This window comes from Lepidochelys olivacea (genome assembly GCF_965140295.1).
Source record: "Lepidochelys olivacea isolate rLepOli2 genome assembly, chromosome: 6".
Lineage (NCBI taxonomy): Eukaryota > Metazoa > Chordata > Testudines > Cheloniidae > Lepidochelys > Lepidochelys olivacea.
In genome coordinates this window covers 56670305-56691450 of record NC_140416.1, presented here as the reverse complement: position 1 = coordinate 56691450, position 21146 = coordinate 56670305, and the positions used below count along the sequence as shown (strand labels likewise).

Here is a 21146-nt window from a genome sequence, read left to right as displayed (position 1 = left end):
TACCGAGGTGTTTTTCACTGTTCACTGAATCCACAGTAGCCCCTTTCCTGTGTATCCCTTCTGACTCCTTGTTCAGTAATGGCACAAGAGGCCAGCAGCTCTAGTTGGCAGGGCATGTCTCCAATCAGCACAGGAAGTCTGGTTACTGGCCATCTCCTGAATTTTCCTTTCTCAACACCCTGATTCTCAGCCCAGTGTACACTTTTGCCTACTGGGTTCCTGCTTCTCCCTGCCCAACCCTATCAGGAATAAATGTTGTTTGTCCCAGGCAGCCCACCCCCACTCACTGGAACACATGAAGGTAATCCTTGGAGATTCTCCATTTTTCTCTCTTGGGCCAGGCCCTGTAAGTACGGGGTAGATTCCATCCCCATTGCTCCACTTCCACCTTTGCTCTTGGCCTCTGAAACTGTTGTCTGTGATTATTTCCCTACTTCCTGCACAGGATTCTTGGATTTCCTCTTTAAATTGGAACCTCAGCTCAAACACCTGTTTACAGCAGGACCTTTTATGCTGGGAAATGCCCCCAACCACATAGCAAGCGTCAAGAACAAACTTGGTCACATTTCACTTGTTTTCCCTCATGTAATGGATGCTCTTTGAGGCCATTGCTTCCTGAGCAGGGCTGGGAAACAGCAAGGAGAACTGAGATTGGGAGGCTAGAACTGGCTCCTGATCTGCTTTAATAGCAGTTCGGAAAGGGGTGGGGCTCTAAACACAGAGCAGGGGCAGAAGCCAGATGCAAGGCAGGACCTGGAAGTCAGGGGGTGAGGGACAAGCCGCCAGGTTGGAGCTCAGAAACCTGGCATCGAGGGACTGATCATCTGACCAGGCTGAGATGTGAAAGAAACAACTGCAGGAAACAGAGAACTGCCCAGTACTTATGTGAGAGCAGTCACTTCCAGAGAAGAGTCACAGGCAGGAGATCTTTCCTCCACCAGTAAAGGAAACAAAAAAGCTGAATATGCCTACTGCCAGTGATTCACTATTCTTGCTGCTTTCACGGAAACCTGTAGATAGGATCAGAAGGTATCATCCTGAGCAGAGAAACTTTGTCAAGAGCTGGGCCATCAACAGGGACAGGAACGCTTGCGAGGAACTTGATGGAGAGAGACTGGCGAAGTTGTTCCTGTTGCAGCACAGCCAATAAATGTGACAGCACAATAAATCTAGGCTAGCCAAAGAGATTCAAGCCTGTAGTGCAGGGGTGGGCAAACGTTTTGGCCAGAGGGCCACATCTGGTTAGGGAAATTAATTGTATGCAGGGCAATGAATGTAGGGCTGGGGCTGGGGGTTGGAGTGCAGAGGGGAGTGTGGTGTGCAGGAAGGGACTCAGGGCAAGGGGTTGGTGCAGGAGGGGTGCGGGGCGTACAAGGGGGCTCAGGGAAGGGATTGGGGTGCAGGAGGGGGTGCACAGTGAGGGAGGGGGCTCAGGGCAGGGGGATGGGGTGCAGGCAGGGTGCAGCAGGGGGTTGAGGTGCAGGCAGGGCACTCAGGGCAGGGAGTTGGGGTGCAGGGTGCAGAAGGGGCTCAGGGTGCGGGCTCCGGCCTGGTGCCGCTTACCTGGAGCGGCTCCAGGGTGGCAATGGCGTGCACTGGATCCAGGGCAGGCTCCCTGCCTGCCTGCCTGCCCTGGCCCCGGCGCCACTCCGGGAAGCGGCCGGCACAACATCCCTGTTTTGAACACCTAGAGACTGCTGGCTAGGTGTTCTTAGTGGGGCAGAGGGGGGGCTCTCAACTCTGGAATTTGCTTCCCCTGTTGGTTTGGCAGAACCTGGATGTGTTGGCCTTCATAACACACTTCTGCTAGGTTTTTGATCCACGGGCTGGGGGATAGAGGTTAACAGTAGATGAAGCCGTCACTGCTGAGAGAGGTCATACCTGTAATGCTAATCTTGTTCAGAGGCCATAGTTTGCATGCTGTGTAAGAGGATACTTCATTGACTTGGTCTTTGGTGCTTCCCACACTAAGTTGCAAAATGCCTATTATGTGAGGGCTGCAGAGATAGAGAGTCAAGGGCAGTAGCTCCCTTCTATCTATCTTAAATAACCTCATTATTATAATCTGATCTCTAAACAAAGACCACCTGTGGAACGGAGGAGTCAGTAGGAGTAATGGAACAGAGAGCATCCCCCTCCATCCACTATCATTGATGAATGGCCATGGCAAGAAGGAGAAGGGACACACTGTAATAGTGTGAGGTCAGCCCTCTTGTGCCAGAAGAAAAACAGTCCAAGAAGAAACTCAACAAGATGACATTTTTACTGATGCAGAGATCTGTGAAATGGTTCTCATGTGCTGAGGATGGAAGACTGGTTGGTGCTTCATAAAAAAGGGTAATAAACATCAGTGTCTCAAGCTGCGAGGAGAGTACTGCAAGAAGCTGTTAGGTTTGATCCAGAGCAGATAAGTCCAGTCACAGACCTACACTGGGAGACAGATAATGGTGAGCATAGCCTAGGGGAGGGAATGGATGGAAGGCCAGGTCTGAATTTGCAGTGAGGTATGAGGCTACATATTCAGAGACATCTTTCTCAACATACTTTGTCCTTCTCTAGCCTCATTCAACTGAGGAGCTCCACACGCTTCCTTTGTATCCCCAGCACATAGGGAAGTATCACTTTCCCTGTGTTACATACAGGGAAACCATGCCTCACAAACCTTGCTCAAGGTCCCACAGAAGTCAGCAGCAGGATCTGCAACAGAAGCCAGAAATCCTATCCTTTAATCACACAATCCATCTTTTCTTCATGACATTGCTCAGGGAGGAAACAGTCACGCTATATATGGCTTTGGTGCCAGGGCAAGCAGAATAAGTGATACAGTCTCTTACTCTAAAACTGGACAACATCCTGGAAGACTATAGGGGCTGCAGGGAACACTCCTGCCCTCACGCAAGAGGGCAGATTTGTTGGGAACCTACTAAGGCTTTGCCATTTCTGACTTAGTTTACAAATATGAAGGAGAGATGCTGTAGCCACGCACTGCAATCATCAGCAGGATTGAATGTAGGACCATCAGCACCCAAAGCACATACCCCTATTTTATGAGCTAAAGTAGAAGCTCTGTTAACTGGGGGCAATTAGCATACTTGAATTGGAGGGACTAGTCCCTGGAATAGCCATGATTTCATTGACACTAAGGTCCACTATGCCAGAGGCTGTCTGGGCAAGGGCTGTTGCTGGATGTTGGTCTGTGAAGGCCTACATGCACATACAGCTCCTCTCTAAGATGGCTGGCTCTGTGATCACCACCAGGCCCTCCCCTGTCCACAGCACCTTAAAGGAGAACACAGATGGGATCACACCAGCCTTCAGCCGCTTCTGCCCTCCATAAAGCTCAAACTCATCCTGGGTGAAGTGCTGCGAGCAGAGGCAGGCTCCAGCACCTGGGATCCACAGCTTCCTGGAGCCAGGCTCAATGCGCTTCACAGCCAACATCCACCTCTTCCTCAGCTCATGGGCTTTGGGGAAGCTGCAGAGAGACAGGTGAACTTCTCAGTCCTGTTACGTTACCATGGGAATGCGTGAGACACGGCACACGACAGACATCATCCCAGTCCCCACGCCCAGGCCTGCCCCGTGGCACCCCCCGTCCATCCCGGTCCCCACGCCCAGGCCTGCCCCGTGGCACCCCCCGTCCATCCCAGTCCCCACGCCCAGGCCTGCCCCGTGGCACCCCCCGTCCATCCCGGTCCCCACGCCCAGGCCTGCCCCGTGGCACCCCCCATCATCCCAGTCCCCACGCCCAGGCCTGCCCCGTGGCACCCCCCGTCCATCCCGGTCCCCACGCCCAGGCCTGCCCCGTGGCACCCCCCATCCTGCTGGTCATGGAGCCATAGGTACAACCCTTCCCTCAGGAGAATAAACCAGACCCCGCCCCCCGGATACTAGCCCCGCCCACAGGGATACCAGCCCCGGGAAGCCCCGCCCACAGGGATACCAGCCCCTCGCAGCAGCATCAGGGCCCGATCCCGCGCCGACCTGTGGAAAGAGAGACCCCGGGCGCGGTTCTCCCGCGTGTCCCGGTTCGGACAGTTAATGGCGGAGCAGGCCTTGGGCATCGTCCGGCAGAGCCCTGGGGGGCTCTAAATCCGCACGCCGTCCTGACTACTCTGCCCCGGGTGTCATGGCGGCGGCGTAGACGGTGGTTGGCCCCGGCAGGGACCCGTCGTCAGTTCCGCCCCTGCGCGGATTGGACCCTGCGCGGACCCGTCGCCCCGGTCTTTTCTGGGAAGGAGAGACCATGGCGGCGGAGCCGAGCAAGCCGGAGATTCAGACTCTGTTCAAGCGGCTGCGGGCGGCGCCGGCCAATAAGGTACCGGAGCGGGGCCGGGTCCTCCCGGTCGGGACTGGGCCCCCGAAGCCGCTTCCTGTCTCTTCTGCTTCTGGTGAAGCTGCGGGGCCCGGCCCCTGCCGGCTAGGGGGGCTGCCCCGGATTGTGCCCCCTGCCCGGCCTCGGGTGCCCGCGGCCGTGCAGCGAGATAGGCCCGTTCTCGCCTGGGGCGGCCGGCCCCGCTGCCAGGGCAGGGGCAGCTTCCCGGGTGGCGGCACGTCCGGGGCCGGTGGCCAGGCAGCCCGCCGTGGTGCGAGGCGTTGATCCGCTGGAAGTGGCCTAGCGGCCCGGGACGCCACAGCCGGAACGGGGTGAGCGGGGGCTGGAAGCGGATGCGGGGGGCCTGCCCAGCGCCAGGGGACACTTATTATTTTAGCATTTGACCTGCTAGCTCTGCTGCTTTCGTGTGGAAGCGGGGATACAACCCCACCCAGCTCAGACCTCCCTGTTGCTCCTCAAGCTGATGGTAGGACCATCTCTCAGACCCTCTCTGACTTCCTTACTCTTCCTCTAGGCCTGTTTTGACTGTGGTGCTAAGAATCCAAGCTGGGCCAGTATTTCCTATGGCGTATTTCTGTGCATTGACTGCTCTGGAGTGCACAGGTCACTGGGTGTGCATCTAAGCTTCATCAGGTTTGTATGTTTAGCTCAGGAGTTGAAATGGGGGGATGCATTGTGGGGAACGGAAAGATGTTTTGATCTGCAGATCAAGGATGCATTCACTCACAACATTTGCTTACCTTGTAATTATTGGAATTAGCTGAGGTTTGATTATCAGGAGGACTTCTGTCAAGCAGGAGGCACTTTATTCTCAAAAGTGCACAATTTTCTGTATAGCTTGCTGAAAGTGTAACGCTTTGAATTTGGCTCTCAGCTCTTTTAACATATGAAGAAACTCAGTGAAATAGTCCTCAGACCACCAGTGTGTTACGTGCATTACCCTTAAGGGAAGAGCATTTGGATTATTCTGTGTAAGAGCTGGAATACTAGCAAAGAATTTCACCCTTTTCAGTAATATCAGTAAGAGGGGAAATGAAGGATGAAATTAGAGCTAAGATGATAAATGCCCGACTGAAATGGTTAGACATAAGTGGTGTAGTTTGTGATAGGGAAGATACCAGTAAGATTAAAAGAGAAAGTCTAAAAAAAATGGTGGGCAGTCCAGTTTTAATGTATAGTGCTCATTGTGGAGCAACAAAGAAGAAAAATGAACAAATGATTGGTTCCACAGAAAAGTAAATGTTGAGGAGGAGAGTGGTGTAAGGAAGAAAGGCCATCTCAGGCATATGTGTGTGTGAGACTTACTCAAAGTGAGACCCATAAACAAAAGAATGAGGGAGTTCAGGCTCAGATGGTTTGGTCCTGTAAAGTGCAGTCTTGCCAACTATGTGGGTAAAGAGTCCAGCAAATTAAGGCCAGCCCAAAGAGTGGAGGGATGTCATAAAGGAAGAAGATGTTTTAGCATGTGGTGTGATAGAGGCTGAGACAGTGGACACAGCTCCCAGGGCACCTTGGAGTGAGAGCGCTCATAGCGCAGATCCCATTTGATGGCAGTAGCGCAAGGAAGAAGAAGAGTAAGAGGTGGTGATGTATTGGGCCTATTCAGACCAACCCCAGCAAGGTAGGTCATCACTGAACATTATCTGGTGTTTTGTTCATGTCTCAAGTGATAGGACTCCCACCCTTTCCATTGCAGAGATTGTTCCTCAGCCTCACAAGTCCTGCTATCTTCGTGTTTCTCATGGTATTTAAGCTCCTTAGGATAGGGACTGTCTTTTTGTTGGGTCTGTACAGTGCCTAGTGCAATGGGGTCCTGGTCTATAATTGTGGGTCTCTAGGCATGATTGTAATAGAAATTACTATTTATTTGTCCAAATTTTCCCACTTCTTCCTGTTACCCTCTTTGCTGTTTACACGCTTTGGATGTTTACAAACTGGTCTCTCCTTAAGTCATGTCTTAACTAGAGTAGACAGATTTACCTCTTCATCTTTATCATAACTCAGACCCTCAGCCCTTGGATAACTGTACTGCTCTTTTCTGATCTGCATCCCTTTTGCCTTTTTGGCACTTGGATGCCATAACAGAAGGTAATATTTCAGGCACAGATGCACATGCACCAGAGCCATGGAAGAAAGCTGTTCCTTCCCTGCTCACTGATATGAAGCCACTGCAATCTTTTTTGGCTTGCTATAGTGAGTGACCCTCCTGTTAAACTTCCCATCTGCTGTCTCCCTAAGAATTTCTACTTTCCAGGTTTCTCTCTCCATTTAGTATCTGTTCCAGCATCTGTTCCCCCAGATGTGTATTAGTGTCACTTTCAGAGCAGGCTGGCTAATAACATGGTTCTGAATCCAGGACACCTACATCTTCTTGATCTAGCTGATTTGTTCTTGTACAGGTCTACAGAGCTGGATTCAAACTGGAGCTGGTTCCAGCTGAGGTGTATGCAAGTGGGCAGCAATGCCAATGCGGTGAGGAACCTCTATAGTCATTTTGTTTGATTTCCCTTTCAGTTGTGGGCATTCTCTGCTTCCTGTGTGCCCAGCTCCTCCTGACATGACTTTCTTGGTGCATGGATACTATTCTCCTCTCGGTCTTGCTGTCTCTGGATACCTGCAGGACAAGAGAGGCACTTTCATTTTCTATCTCCAGTTAAGGGGTCAGAACAGTGACCCTGGTGGAGATTAGAGACTCCTGATATATAGGTCTGTCATTTTCCTAGATCTCCCTTACATGAGAGCTGAAGGATTTTTTTTAAAGATAAGGGAGTTCTGCTCAGGAAGAGCCTAGAAGCCCTTGCCCCATGCTGTGATTCAGAAGCACTCCTCCCTGGGAAGGGCTGGTAGTGGGTTCTTGAATCTCTGGATCCTGGAAGAGCAGGCGGAGTTGAACAGTAGCTGATATATTCCTGGGATAAAGCACTTTACTCCTCATTCACTGGGAAGTTCCCGCTTCCTGTTACTGCTGCTCTCAAGTTGGTTACTGATGTCTGATGCTTGTGGGAGTTTGACTTGACTGTCTGTAAACTGATTATCCGCTTTTCCTCAGACTGCCTTCTTCCGCCAACATGGCTGCACAACCACAGATGCCAATGCCAAGTATAATAGCCGAGCTGCCCAGATGTACAGGGAGAAGATCCGGCAGCTGGCGAGTGCTGCCATGGCCAAGTATGGCACCAGTGTAAGTGCTGACCAGCCTGTACGACAGTGGGAAAGAAGCATAATGCTGATTGCTGAGTCACATGTGATGTCTTCTTCCTTTCAGCTCCTGATAGATGGACTGAGTGGAACCCCAGGCCATTCCCCTGAGAAGAATGATGCTGACTTCTTCATGGAGCACACACAGGTGAGACAAACCAGCTAGATGTGGCTCTCCCTGTTGAAAGCTGCTTTGTCAACTTTCCAGGAGCCTGCTTTCACACCTTGTTTACATGAAAAAGGCTGATTGCACCTGACCTTACTGGTAATATGGAGCTGCAGCCTGTGAAGACTACAGTTCCCAGCCAATAGCATGGTCCAGGAGTGGAGTATTGCAGACTGGAACCTCTGCCTGCTGCCACTCTGCATTGTAGGTGAAGGACAGCTCTGAGCACCACTGGGGAACTCTGTCAGCTCCTTTTGGCCTTGTTTTGGTTACCCCTTTACTACATAGACTCTCTCTTTTTTTTTTTTCCTGACTGTTATGCCAAGGAGAGGTAGCCAGCAGGAGCTTGTGTACAAATTACCCCTGCTGTTTAGAGGCCTAGGTCTGTTAGATTTGAGCCACTGCTCATACGGTTCTTGTGAGTGGAGTAAAATGGGAACAGACCTGAGGGAATGTAGGATAGCCAGGATAGTCGTCTACCGTCCCCCAGGGAGCCAGGTGGGGGTTATCCCCTCAAATATGGACAGTCCTTCATCTAAATTGTGATGGCATCCCATTTATCTACCTCTTGAATGAGACTGTCCCTCTTGTCTCCCTACCCCACTGCATCCAGCTCAGCTCCGTTCTCCCTCCACTGATGATTTCTTGGAACTCCTGAGGGAATGCTGACTGGCCCCTAACGTAATCAGTGTCTCTGGAGAAGCTATGATATGTGCAGTTTGGGTACATGGTATCCTCTTTTGATCTATAACTGGGTGGAGTCACTATTCACCTGGGGTGGGATTGGTATCTGTACTGGGTCATTTATCCCTTTGAGACTCATTGCATCATGTTTCAACCGTTAAGCTTTCCAGTACCTGGGATGTGGCAGAGGCCAGTCAGAATCCAGCATTGTCCTCACTGGAGTCTGAGAGAGCAGCAAAGCCATTGGAAACCAGCGAGATGCCACGTGAGTTCACTGCTGAACAGCTTCTCTTCCAGCAAAGAATCTCACTGGGCTGGGGTTGGAAAGGCTCAGATTCTCCCTTGCTCGGGCAATGAGTGGAAGTTCCATGCAACATGGTGTTGGAGTTCCAGTGAAATGGATACGTCTGGGAAACTCATTCTGCTCCCAGATCAGAGATATTGTGTAGTTCTTCGCTCTCCTTGCAGCATGTGCATGGAAACAGGATCTTTATGACTCGGGGTTTGCCTGACCTGTTTTCTTCGTGCTCATCTGCAGCCCTTATAATCCTTTCTGCTGCAGCTTTCTGCACTGTCCCTTGCAATATATGGGGTGCATGGAGCTGGGGCAGGTGAATATAGAGTTATAGAGATTCTATTTCCAGGTAGATGTTGCAGGGAGGGAAGGGAGCCACAGAGAATCAGGGATGTGGAAGAAGAGCTGCTCCTTGAAAGAGCTTCATGCATCTCCCTGTAAGCTGGTGCTCGATGGTTTCTTGACTCACTTAATGAAGAAATTTTTAGAAGGAGTAACTTGCTGAATGAAGACTGTCAGCTGCTGTGAAGAGTCATCTGCGCTCTGCGGATGTTGTAGCTTTCTGAGAAACATCTGGAATGCATCTGTTCGGGATTGGGGCACTGAGAGCCCCCTGTCAGGCAGGAGAGGCTGTAAATCTGTAAACTTCTTTCCTCACTGTAGTCTGACTGCTCGTCTTGTCTCCATAGAGTCCAACGAAGGCCCATCTATTGACTTGTTGAGTACGTCTCCTAAAGCTCCTCTGGGTAAGTGAGAGAGCCTTCTGGTTTTTCCTACATCAGTGCCTCACCTGTCCTCCCTGTTACCCTGTCCTTGGGAGTGAGTCATTCTTGTTTGGCTCTAGCTGGCTCTGGGCCTGGCAGAGTAGCTGTCTGTGCAGGTTTTCACTAGTGAGATCAGTAGAGCTGAAACTGGCTTGAGCCCATTCTTCGTTCTATAATAGGAATTTATCCTCCTGTGGAGTCTGCCCTCAGGGATCTGTTGTTGGCTTTCCAATCACATTGTGCTCTTGGCTCTCGTTAGGTTACCCACAGGCCCAGACTCTGCAGCCATTGATTCCACTCTGTGTACTGGAGACTTCCTGCCTCGTTTGCCCTCCTCACCCAAACTTAAATGTGCATCTCATTCCCAACAGCTTGCTCCCATTCTAGGGTTTAGCACAGGTGACTAGATCTTAACTGCCCAAGGGCCATTCTAGTAATTTTCTAGGAACCCAATGACCGCATATAACTGGCATACAGTCAGCTCGCTTCAGCCTCCTCTTCAGTATGGAGGTGTGGCCAACAAGGACGGCAGGTCCTACAATGCTGTCCTCCTGGCTCTGTAGTGTGTGGCTGGAGCCTGCATCTCCCTATTAGGAAGTGTGTGCACTCCTGACCTGCACTGTGCTCAGGCCTGATGTAAACCTTAGTCCAAGAGTAAACCTTTCCCTCCCTGTGTTTGTTTCTCTCCCTCAGACGCGTCCATGTGTCTGTCTGCACAAGGCTCTGCTCCTGCCAGAGGTAACTGGCTAACAAATAGCCTGCACTGGCTGCTTGTGGCACCTCTGCCTGCCCTCTTCTGTGATTCTGCCTTCAGCCCTAATGTTGGATTCCTGGGCAGCAGAGTACATCCAAACTTCTGCCCCCGAACTGGCAGATTCCAGGTGGAAGGAAGGGTGAGGGAAGCTGCTGGCTGCCTCTGTGCCCCATTGGGCTTTGGGATCCATCCTTCGGTGTGGGGTCTTCACAACCAGCCTCCCGGGCACAGTGGTTCAGTGCCCCTTCCAGATGTCTCCCTGTAACTGGGGCATAGCTATGCTGCCGGCTGCTTGGACTCTTCTGGCTTTCTGGATGACTCTCCCTAGAGGCATCTTTGGTGGGCACCAGCCCTGCTTTCCCACCTCTCCCTGATGCTGCCTTTCCTTTCTGAGACACTGCTGGAGCTCTCCCAACAGACAGATCGAGTCTTTGTCCATTGACCCCACCTTCACCACCAAATAGAGGACACCAGCTGCATGACATGTCACTTATTGGTGCAGCCAGAACTTCCCTCAGAGTGACATCCTCCCATCCAGGCCCACAACCTGTGTGCCTGAAGCTTCTCATTCTTCATGGTGGTCTCGCTGCTTCATTCTTGGCCGGGTGAAGTCACCTGGGCTGTGCTGTGAAACTGCATGATGTGTCCTGGACTTCGTTGCGGCTGGGCTGTGGATTTTTGTGTGTGGGCTGTTGCCTGGGCTGTTATGAACTAACCCCAGCTTGTTGAATGCTTTCACTCCTGTTCACTCACTCCTCCCTTCCTGTTCCAGAACTAAAATCTTCCCTCATTGGAAAGAAGAAGCCAGGCACTGCCAAGAAAGGGGTATGTCGGAGCTCCTATTACAGGGGGCTCTCCCTTGCACCTTATGCATCCCTGCTTTCCTTCCCCTGGTCATGGCTTGTTCCCTGGCACCTCACGTTGCTACCCTTATTGAGGCTGCCTTGGAACCTGGCCCTCCTTCTGAGGTGTCTGATGCCTGTTCATGAAACCTTTGCTTTCTGCCTGATTAGCCAGTTGATGAGGCTCTGGTCTATTGGTTCTTCCTTCCCCCCGCACACTCAATGCCTTGCTATATTGAAGGCAGTGAAACTATCATGCCTTGCGGTATTGTGAGTACCACGGGTGGGCCCAGAATGCACGTGGCTAATCCCATACTGCATTGCACAAGTAGTTCAGTTCACTCTCTCTGGGTGCTTTCTGAAACATCAGTCACTTGCTGCTATGTGGTGTGGGGCACTGAACCAGAAAAGCTGAAGGCCTGATGTGCTGGGTATTTCTGATGGGCCCTGAACTCCCCTGGGCGTCTTAAGGAGAAATTCTCACTCTGGGTCTGTTTTATCCAGCTGGGTGCAAAAAAGGGGCTTGGAGCCCAGAAAGTGAGCAGCCAGAGCTTCAGTGAGATAGAGCGACAAGCCCAAGTGGCTGAGAAGCTGAGGGAGCAGCAGTTGGTGGAGTCGAGGAAACAAGCTGAGGAGTCCATGTGAGTGTCAAGCACTGGGGAAGAAGCCACAGTCATGGGCTGAATACTTGCTTGCCAGGGCAATGAAATTGGCATGAGGCTGATGCTCTCTACCCTGAGAACTCTTAGCCTGTAGGTGCTGAACAAGCAGCAAAGTAGCTCTCTGGGCAGGAGCAGAAGGTAATCTGAAGTAGGAGTTGTCCCTCCAGCAAGGCAGAAGCGGCATTGCTGTGACTATTTGATTCAGTGCCTCTGAAAGGGGTTTGGGTTGGTAGATGTGGCAGTTCCCTGTTGCTCCATAGATTCTGGCTCTGTTCCACTAATGCCATTTTTGGGCCTGATCCAAAGACTGGCCTGGGATCAGGACCTGCTGTTCATGCTCAGAGACTTTGTACACTAATCTTTTATAAGAAAGTGAACACAATATGAAATCCTAGTGTAGATCAAGCTACATCGAGAAAACTACAGCATGCCCTTTCTATGCTAGGATTTTACAATGTGATTGCTTTGTTTTTGCATAAACCTATCTTTCCCAGTGTAGATATGACCAGAGTGATTTTTTATTTTATTTTTTTCTTCCCCCTCCACCCCACCATTCCACAGAATTCACCTTGGGGGAGAGGTGACCTTGTATCCACTCCTATTGTTTCCTTTAGAGTCACTTCAATGCGACTGGCCTATCAGGAGTTGCAGATCGATCGGAAAAAGGAGGAAAAGAAACTTCAGAACCTGGAAGGGAAGAAACGTGAACAAGCTGAGAGACTGGGCATGGGATTGGTGTCCAGAAGGTATTTATTTTGGGGATGCCTGGGGTGGTACTTTGCTGCGGGAAAGACTATCTGGGGGTGCTTTGCTCTGGCTTAGATTAGTGCGGGAGCCTGCTGCCATCTTAACAGATAAGTGATTCAGAATGCCTGTGTGGTGAGCCGTGTCTGGAATCACTCCCATCCCTGGTGAGGATGAGGCGGGCCCTGCATTCTACTCAAAGCCTGGCCCCCCCATAGGTCTCTGACCCCCTGGGCATTATTGGTGGCATTTGCTATCCTGCAGCATCGTTGGGTTATGGAGAAGTGAAAGAACACTTGGTATCTCAGTCCAGTAGACTCCTAGGTGGAGTTGAATTAGTCCAGTTGCATCATAAGATGGTACTGGAGCCAGGCTCTGCTGGCTCATGATTCTTAGCACCCACATCTTCTCAGGGTTGGCCAGTTCTAGTTGAAGCAGGATGCTGTAGGGTTGGCTGGATACTGCCACCCCCTGGTTGGGGGTCCCTGAAGCCCAAGCCTTGACTCCCTTCCTCCTTGTTAGTTCCGTCTCTCACTCCGTGCTGTCTGAGATGCAAGTGATTGAGCAGGAGACACCAGTGGCTGCAAAATCCTCTCGCTCCCAGCTGGACTTGTTTGAGGATGCCGGAGGCTTCACATCTGGCCCCCCCAAGTAAGGCTGAACCTCATTGTGGTCTTTGGCTTAGTCCTGGGTTTCCTGTGGCTGACCTAGCTGAGTCCCCTGTGCTTGGTCCCTAGGTACAAAGATAATCCCTTCTCACTGGGAGATGCCTTCAGCTCGCGATGGGAAACTGATTCCTCCTGGGGTGTTGACAAAGGGGAGGAGGAGGCTGCAGTGACCATCTCCAGCATCCGGCCCATTGGAGAGAGGTAAAGGGCACCACTTTGCTGCTCCTGGAGCTCAGACTCTGGATCCAAGGGGTGGGCCTTGCAGTGAGGTGGATCTAGGCTGGTGTCCGACGGGAACCAGGCTAGCGACGATGTCAGTGTCCAAACACAGATGATTAAACCCCAGCCCCACAAGCCTCTCCCATGCCTTGTGCTATGAGCAGGATCTATGGAAACCTCATCTCCATGGGTACAGCAACCAAAAACGAAATAGAGCCTTCAGTGTGTCACCCAGAGCAGTCCCTTGGGCTAGGTCACTGAGACAGGAAGTACCCAGTATCTACACTGGCTCCTTAGTGAAAGAGACTCTGGCCTTTGACTCGCCTAACAGGGAAGCCCATGGCCTAGTGGCACAATGGGAACTCTTGCACTGATCTCAAGGACCAAAAGAGTTTAAAGGTGTTTTATAAATTCCACTGTCCAACAATAGAACAGTGATGCTTAAGTTTGGGGGGGCTCTTTCTACAGAGGCCCTTGGTTTTACTTGGTTCCTTGGCAAACACCCAAAAGCATTCATTCCAGTGTTGAAAGTTCAGGGATCAGATCCAAGAAATTATAACAAAAACATCTATAGTGAAACTGGAATTGTGTGATTATGCAAAACAAACTTAATTAAATCTATTAAAATCTTTCTTTTTGGAGGCAAAATATCAGAGCCTCTTATTTTCAAAACAACCTTTTTGATGAAAAGGAAAGGGTTAATTGTACTCTGTCCTGTGGTGTAAAGGATGTTTTACCAACCATGGTTTCAACAGTCCTTGAACTGTATCAGCAGGCCCTTTTTTGTTTGCACTAATCCAGTTGCTCTGTATGGTTCCCTTACACTTGTTTAATAACACTGATTATTGAAAACAACTTGACCTATTTTCCATGATTAATTTTCAAACAGGGAGAAAGTTATGGGTTATTGTAACATTTATTTATGAACTTACACATACTTTTTACATTTGAGCTACAATTGGGGTAAATTTTTAGGGCTACTAATCACAACAGAACCTCATGACCGCCAGTCAAACTCAGCTTTGCTAAACTGCCCTCCTGATGGGGGATCAGCAGTGGCTCATGCCTGTGGCTTTGTAGGTTTGCAATGTGGATGTCAGCAGAGCGGAGTTGATAAGCTGCCTGCCTTGCTGCTTCAGTGAGCACAAAGATCTAATGAGGTCTCTGTCCTGTCTCATCTCCCTCAGACCCACCAATAGGAGGGAGGCAGAGAGCAGGACATCTGCAGTGGAATCAAATGAAGCTCGGCAGAAGTTCGCCGGGGCCAAAGCCATCTCCTCAGATATGTTCTTTGGGCGGGAAGCAGATGCTGAGGTAAGTGCCACGCTTATCCCCTGCACCTGCCTTTCCTGCTGTACTTGGACTGGTACTTATCCCCTGGCCTCACCGTCTCCCATCCTGTCTCAAGCCCTGGTTTCATCCCTTTCTGTTGTAGCTGAGTCTGAGTCTTCTGCTTTCTCCTTGATGCAGTATGAAGCCAGGTCTCGATTGCAGCAGCTCTCCAGCAGCAGTGCCATCAGCTCCGCAGACCTCTTTGGGGAGGCTGAGAACGCGCACTCAGCAGGTTTGTTAGTACCTAGCTAAGGGAGGGGAGTGGGCAGACAATGGCAGACTCCTGGATCTAAGCCTAGAAGGGTCATGGCTGAGGGGCTGCTATGGCGCTGAATAAGCAGGGCCTGCTGGGAGGGGGCTATTCTTGCCCTCAGACCCCAACCCACCCCTTTTGCTGGCTCTTGGCAGGTGGCGTGTCAATTGGGAATGTGCTGCCTGCAGCTGACATCACCCAGTTCAAGCAAGGAGTAAAATCTGTTGCTGGCAAGATGGCCGTTCTAGCCAACGGTGTGATGAACTCTCTCCAGGTGAGGCAGGGGTGTTCCTCACTGTGGCCAGGGGTGGGGGTCTGTGCGTCCTACCTACTGGGCATATACAGATAAACAGCAGGGCAAATAAGCTGAATTTGGACCCTATGGATTTCAGCCTCCTACCTCTTGCCTCATCTGCAGGAAGCTGCCTTCCCTTATCCTCTGCTTGGGCTCTGCATATGCACAGTGGGTTTGCAGGGACCAGTTCCTGTGCAGGCATTTTCATGCTACAATTAATGACTGCTGCCCTCCAGTAGCTGAGGCCATTCCATGCCACTGTAGTAAATCTGTTTTGGGGCTGATTTCAGAGCACCTTCTTGCACTGGTAAAGAAGACCCTTTATTGCCCTAAGGTCTCCTTCCCCCACATTCTGCATTCCTGGGCAGAGTCCTCCACAGTGGGACTGCTTTCCTCTGACCTGCCTTTTGGCCTGGCATCCCAAATGTTTGTGATTAGCTCTGTGCTGGTCTGTCTCTCAAGTCCCTAGGAATGTTAAGCATCTCTGGGTGTTCCTATCTGCAGCTGTCTCCTCATAATGTGAGTGGTTGGGACAGTGACTCAGGGTGTGTTTCCTTCCTCAGGATCGCTATGGTTCATATTGATGACCATTGGACTGCAGCTCAGACGAATGCCAGCGAGAGGCACCAGTCTCACCTTGAGTTGTTTGGAGTTATGCTGCAGGATTCGTTTGTCTGTCTGGGGCGGGGTGGGTGAGGTCAACAGAAACAGAAGGGCATGAGGAGATGCCCATGCCCAACATCCTTTCCAAATAGCTCTGGAGTCTCATCTCTATTAGAAACCAATATGCCCTCAAACCGAACCTTCAGCCACTAGGGTGGGAGGCCTGGTCTCAGAAACCCCACGTTGCTCTGACCTGTGAGACAGGAGGTGCAGGTAGCTCCAGCCCTCACTGGCCCATAGCTTGTTGTCTGAACAAGTGACTGTGTCTGGGGAGTTCCCAGTTGCCCCCTATCATCTGGTCCACAAGGAAATGACCCCCATGTGTCTTGCTCAGTGATGCCACCCCTTCCCCATACACAGGCTAGAATGGCAGAGCTAATGTGCTGGGGAGGGAAGCTCCATTCAGTCACCACATGGCAGGAGCAGTGGGAAATAGCAGTAAATGTTGTTCTGAAAATTACATTGGGTTTTCCTAGGACATGCAGGAATCTGTTTTGGTAGCGTAGTAAGTGGGAGCACCTCCCTTCTGTAAATTAAGTCACATTTACTGTTTCTGTAAATCAGCATAGACAGAATAACCCCAGCAAAGCAAGAACTTAGTCTTGTTACATCAGGAGGCCAAGCTTAGGCCTGGACTCCAAAGGGAGCTGAGCATTGCAGAGGTATCTGCAGGCTAGGTGTAGAAACCCAGGATGTCTTATTTCCCAGACACACCTCTTGTTCAGCTTCTTCCAGCTAAGCTGGGGCTGTGACAGGGTTACCAATTTTGGTTGGGCATGTTCCTGGAGGTTTCATCACATGACGTTATCTTTAATTAAAGACTAATCTTTAATTCCTGGAGACTCCAGGACAATCTTGGAGGGTTGGCAATGCTAGGCTGTGTGTGCATGCTTTGTTTGAGGAACAGATCAGAGCCTCTTGTGGGGTGGGGTGGCATGGGACACCGAGAGGAATTGTATAATGTATAGTGTCAAACCACCTTGCCTCCTGATGGTTCTCTACTCCTGACCAGGAAGTGTCAACAGTGTTAATACCTGTAGGCCACCCTTAGAGGGGGCCCTTGAGGGCTGGGCTGAAGGCACTTAGCAATGGGAAAAGGGCCCAACACTCTTACAAATGAAAATTCAAATTCTGTGTGGAAATAGAGGCAGCGGCCGTTTGTTCTACTGGCCCAACTTCCACTCAGAGCAATTCAGCCAGCATAGCTCAGCCCAAGGCCAAGTCTCCCAAATATGCTGGGTCTCCCAGACTGGTTTACTTGAATTCCATGCTCCAGTCCCCTCTCTGGTTCCACTTGTTCTGTGCACATGGAGATGGAACAGCACAAGCTGGACCCTGCTCCTCCCAGCACAGTGGTTCTGGGCCTTTTCCTTTTTGAAGTTACTTTAGCTGAGTAACACCCTCTGTGGGTAGAAAAGGCAAAGGGCGTTCCCCTTTCCTTTCCCTCCCATCAATGCTGCCTTGATGCCCAAGTAGCAGGGGCATGGCACCAGCCAGGAGCCTAGTGCAGAGTATGCTGAGCCTCTGTGTGCAGTACACCGACCTGGAGCTTCCTTAAGTTGAGTTCCTTCATGCTGGACTACTGAGGGGCAGGATCTCTTCGTTTTGCTGAATTCTCCCCTAATTTTAACAGGGGAATTAAATTATGGTCCAATAAACTTCTGGGTTGTTTTTTTCTGAGTACTTGTTGGCAGAGGAATAGCTATGGACAGTCCTCACCTGTGCAGACTCCCCTATGAGTCTTTCAACCTGTAAGGTGTAGCAGCAGCACAGTGGCTACAGGTTGGACCTAATTCCCTTGTAGGGGCAGTGACTGTTGCCCCCTTATGTTTTAATGTGTGTTTGGTGCCTAGATCCTACAGTGATGGGGAGATTTGCTGGAGTGGGGAAGCCAGGGGGAAAGCTCTAGCCATCTGACTTAAAGGCCCAGCAGGGTCTTACCCACCCTCCTTTCTGTGGTTGTTCATTGTACAGTGCAGACACACAACCTTAACTTGTACAGTTGCAGGATCTGAGCATCTGCCTGCCTTACCTTCCTGCAGTTCTTCCCCTATCCCCTGTGCACCTCCTCCAGATCGTGCTCCCTGGGCTCTGAAATATGCACTGATGCTTAGGTTTTAACTGTTAAAATTGTCTTGGAGCAAAGCAGCGACAGCCTCTCCAGCTACTCTCTGTCTGAGGGAGAGGCTGGCAAAGGTTGGTGCTATGGCCTGGTGCTCCTGCTCTGAGATGGGAAGGGATTTCTCTTCTCTGGACTGTTCGTATTATTTAGGAGATAAGGGTATTAATGAGCTGTGTTTGTGGCTGGGCTCAGGGCTCAGCCATATGAGGAGGAGTGAAGTGGAATTCTTTCCCTCAACTAAATAAAATCAGACACCTGTATGTTCTCTGTCTAGTCTCTTTCTAGAATGGGCCTGGGGTGCTGGGTGGGTTTGTGCAAGGAGGAGTGAGAGGGAGCAGGCTAAGCAAATGTGGGCAGCTCCCCCTTCTGTAACATGGGCTACATGAGGGATGCTCTGTACTGGCTGGGCCATGGCTGTGTTCTGATTTGGGTTTTCAAATCACTAACCACCCTCTTCTCATCTAATTCTTTCCTGCCGGCTTATGCTGGGCTATGCAGCTTACTGGAATGAGGCAGCAGCGAGTGGAGAAGTGGGTGGTGGATAGAGCAATCCACTTACTAGCAACCTTCCACCCTTGCCTTGGAGCTGAAGCTGGCTTGATTGGTCTAAGGACAGGCCAGGCCAGCCCTTGTGTGTTACACCCTAGTGTAAGTGGCAGCTCTATCAGTAAACTGCAAGTAAACATCAAGCCACCAGCTGGGGAAAGTGATGCCCCACTGTTTGGGGTTCCTAGAGAAACAAAGCTTAGGTGGAGCTAAGGTTGAGAGTTTAATGTAGTTTATTCTAAGCTACTACTCTAAAGAATTGTTTAAACCCTGGAATGTCAGTTAGGTTTTAAGTTTAACCACTACATGAATTTCCTGGGTTTATAATTCTTTGGGTTGGGATGATTATAATATTCCTGTAATGTAGTTTAGGGTAAACTATTAATCTGTACTCAGCCTTAAATTTATGTTGTTGTAGCTTTTGGTTGGGGGGGGAAGGGGGCACTGACTGAGCTTGTGAGGTCCTGACATTGAGTTGAATGTATTTCTCTGTTTGAATGTAATGTGGTAACTTTTGAATGCTGTATTTGATCACTTCCAAAATGCCAGGACTATTTTAGCTATCCATGTGCAGAACTCTACTGATTTTGGTGAAAATCAGTAAAGTGGCAGGGGCAAAAGGGGGCAGGGGAGATGCCTGGAGCTCCTGGCATCTGGCTAGTAGGTCCATTTAGCTTCATCCTGGTGTCTAATTGTATACTCATAATAGGAGCATTTCAACACATTCCATCATACTAATATCTCCATCACATCATTGCCTGTGCTCTCTGAAAGAGAAAGTAGGATAAGAATTTGAGGAATGGAGGAGAATAAGGGCCTACGTCGAGGCCTGGGGTACTGTGGAGTGATGAGGTGCAGAGTCCCTGGGGTGGGGTTGAAGGGAGTCCCTGAAATAGAGGGAGAGGGGAGGATGGCATGCAGGGAGCTTGTGAGGGAAATGGAATGATGCATGCCATGAGCTTGGCCTGTAGAAGCTATGACATGAGCCAACCTGGTGTAATATGTGAACACTGAACAAACTCAGTATTACCATGTGCTATTTCTAATCAATAGAAAATATGAAGTGTCAGCCTTAAATAATTTTTAATTTTAACTTTTATAGCTAGATTCATTGGTACCCTCTGGAAGCAGCACAGCAGTTGCTTCAATTAATCTGGGTTTACAGCTGCTTTGTTTTGCCAGAGCAATGCAAATCAGCTGGACTCTTCACCCCACTTTTCCCTTCCTTGCTGTCCTCTCGATTCCCACTGTTTCTCACACCTCCTTACACTCTTGTGTGTGCACACCAGTTTTCCCGTCCCTTCGCCACCTCCCTTATTATTCTGCACACCCTATCTGTTGAGGGGATCAGGTGCAAAGTGTGAAACTTTTCAAAAGATACTTAGGCTTGGCATCTGTATTTGCTGCTGTTCTCAGTAAAGGTCATCATGCAGAAGTGTCTTGTTTCAAAATGGCTGACAGCTCCCAAGTTTCTCAATGGGGCTGAAGCCACAGCTAACATCAAGGAACATTCTGTTTGAGAACAATGAGCGATCTTTCTCAAAATGGCTACCAACTGAGGGCCACTGTGGCTCAGGCCTCTGCGAACAATGGGCGATGGCAGTCATTTTGAAAAAGGGCAGTTCTTTGGAATTCTGATGGAGACCATTGTATGCTTCTCTGCTAAAGGAGAAACTTTCAGCTATGAAGAATCACTGGGGGGATATTACCATTAATCTAAAAGAAAATATTGAAATACAGCTGTGGTGAAAGAGTTCAGTGAGTTTTAATTATAGGGGATAGTTGTAGCGTCTGTTACTCTGTCACATTATTGGGGGCAAAAAGTTTTGATTGCTAAATTTCTGAAGGACCCATTTTTAGTTTACCTCAATTTCTAAGCTAATTAAGAGTTTTACTTGTACATTCTCAGGAAGTTCATTCCTTACTCAAACTGCTGTAATTTTTGGAGGGATGGTCTGTGTCTTGCATACAGAAAAGGAAGACTGAATCTGTTTTGAGTTGAATTTTGCACTTAAATTTACTATAGATTTATTACTGAGCTATCCCTAATTCAGTAATGTGTTCATGCTGCTGCTTTTGCTCCAGTGCAGAGGTTTTGAGTCACTCTGAAACTTAGGTCTGAACTCTGGAGGTCCTCAATCTCTAGGTTGTGACTCTGTAAAAAAAAATCTCTGGGTTTCAGCAACAAGTTACCCTTTCGGTCACCAGGCCATCAACTGAATGTGTTAATGTTTAACAGTGTGACCACAGGGCTCTCTGTTGAACTGTAGGAGAGGTGGGGAGCAGAATCCATTGCTGAACATGAGAAAAAACCTAAGCCCCTCCTGTCTTGAACTAATTTGCTCTGCCTTGTTTGGCCTCAGGCACCACTTCTGCCCCTCCCTGCCATATTCCAGGCTGTGTTCAGTTCTTACTGGGCTTGGGCACTACCCACCACGTCCTTGTAGAACATACCCTTACACAAGTGTGGATGAGGAAGTCACTCTGCCTCCACCTCAGGCAGCTGGAGAGCATAGCGGGTGGAGCTTATTTTTGTGGGCTGGGATTGCCAGGGCTAAGACTAACCAGAGATAGATGCAAAACAGTTGAGCTTGTGAGGGAAC

General features: G+C 50.0%; 1 protein-coding gene across 2 annotated transcripts; it reads left to right on the top strand.

Moving 5' to 3' along the window:
• Window positions 1–4160: 4160 nt before the first annotated feature.
• ARFGAP2 (ARF GTPase activating protein 2) lies at window positions 4161–18257 on the top strand. 2 transcript variants are annotated; one of them, XM_084630912.1, is made up of 17 exons: window positions 4161–4318; window positions 4851–4969; window positions 6736–6808; window positions 7386–7517; window positions 7602–7682; window positions 8547–8649; window positions 9369–9425; window positions 10137–10181; window positions 10970–11022; window positions 11544–11680; window positions 12316–12447; window positions 12968–13096; window positions 13183–13314; window positions 14520–14646; window positions 14803–14896; window positions 15073–15191; window positions 15776–18257. In XM_084630912.1, the coding sequence occupies exons 1-17, from the start codon at window positions 4247–4249 to the stop codon at window positions 15794–15796; spliced, it is 1626 nt and encodes a 541-aa protein (XP_084487038.1). In that variant the 5' UTR covers window positions 4161–4246; the 3' UTR covers window positions 15797–18257. The 2 variants fall into 2 exon arrangements, with proteins under 2 accessions (XP_084487038.1, XP_084487039.1); XM_084630913.1 differs by lacking the exon at window positions 10137–10181.
• The last annotated feature ends 2889 nt before the right edge of the window (window positions 18258–21146 follow it).

What these genes read in the sequence shown, in the direction of transcription:
- ARFGAP2 (XM_084630912.1), top strand. Translation starts at nt 4,247, where the DNA reads ATGGCGGCGGAGCCGAGCAAGCCGGAGATTCAGACTCTGTTCAAGCGG. An exon ending in TCTTCATGGAGCACACACAG is followed by an intron (nt 7,683 to 8,546) that starts GTGAGACAAACC and finishes TCAACCGTTAAG; the next exon opens with CTTTCCAGTACCTGGGATGT. An exon ending in GTGTGATGAACTCTCTCCAG is followed by an intron (nt 15,192 to 15,775) that starts GTGAGGCAGGGG and finishes TTCCTTCCTCAG; the next exon opens with GATCGCTATGGTTCATATTG.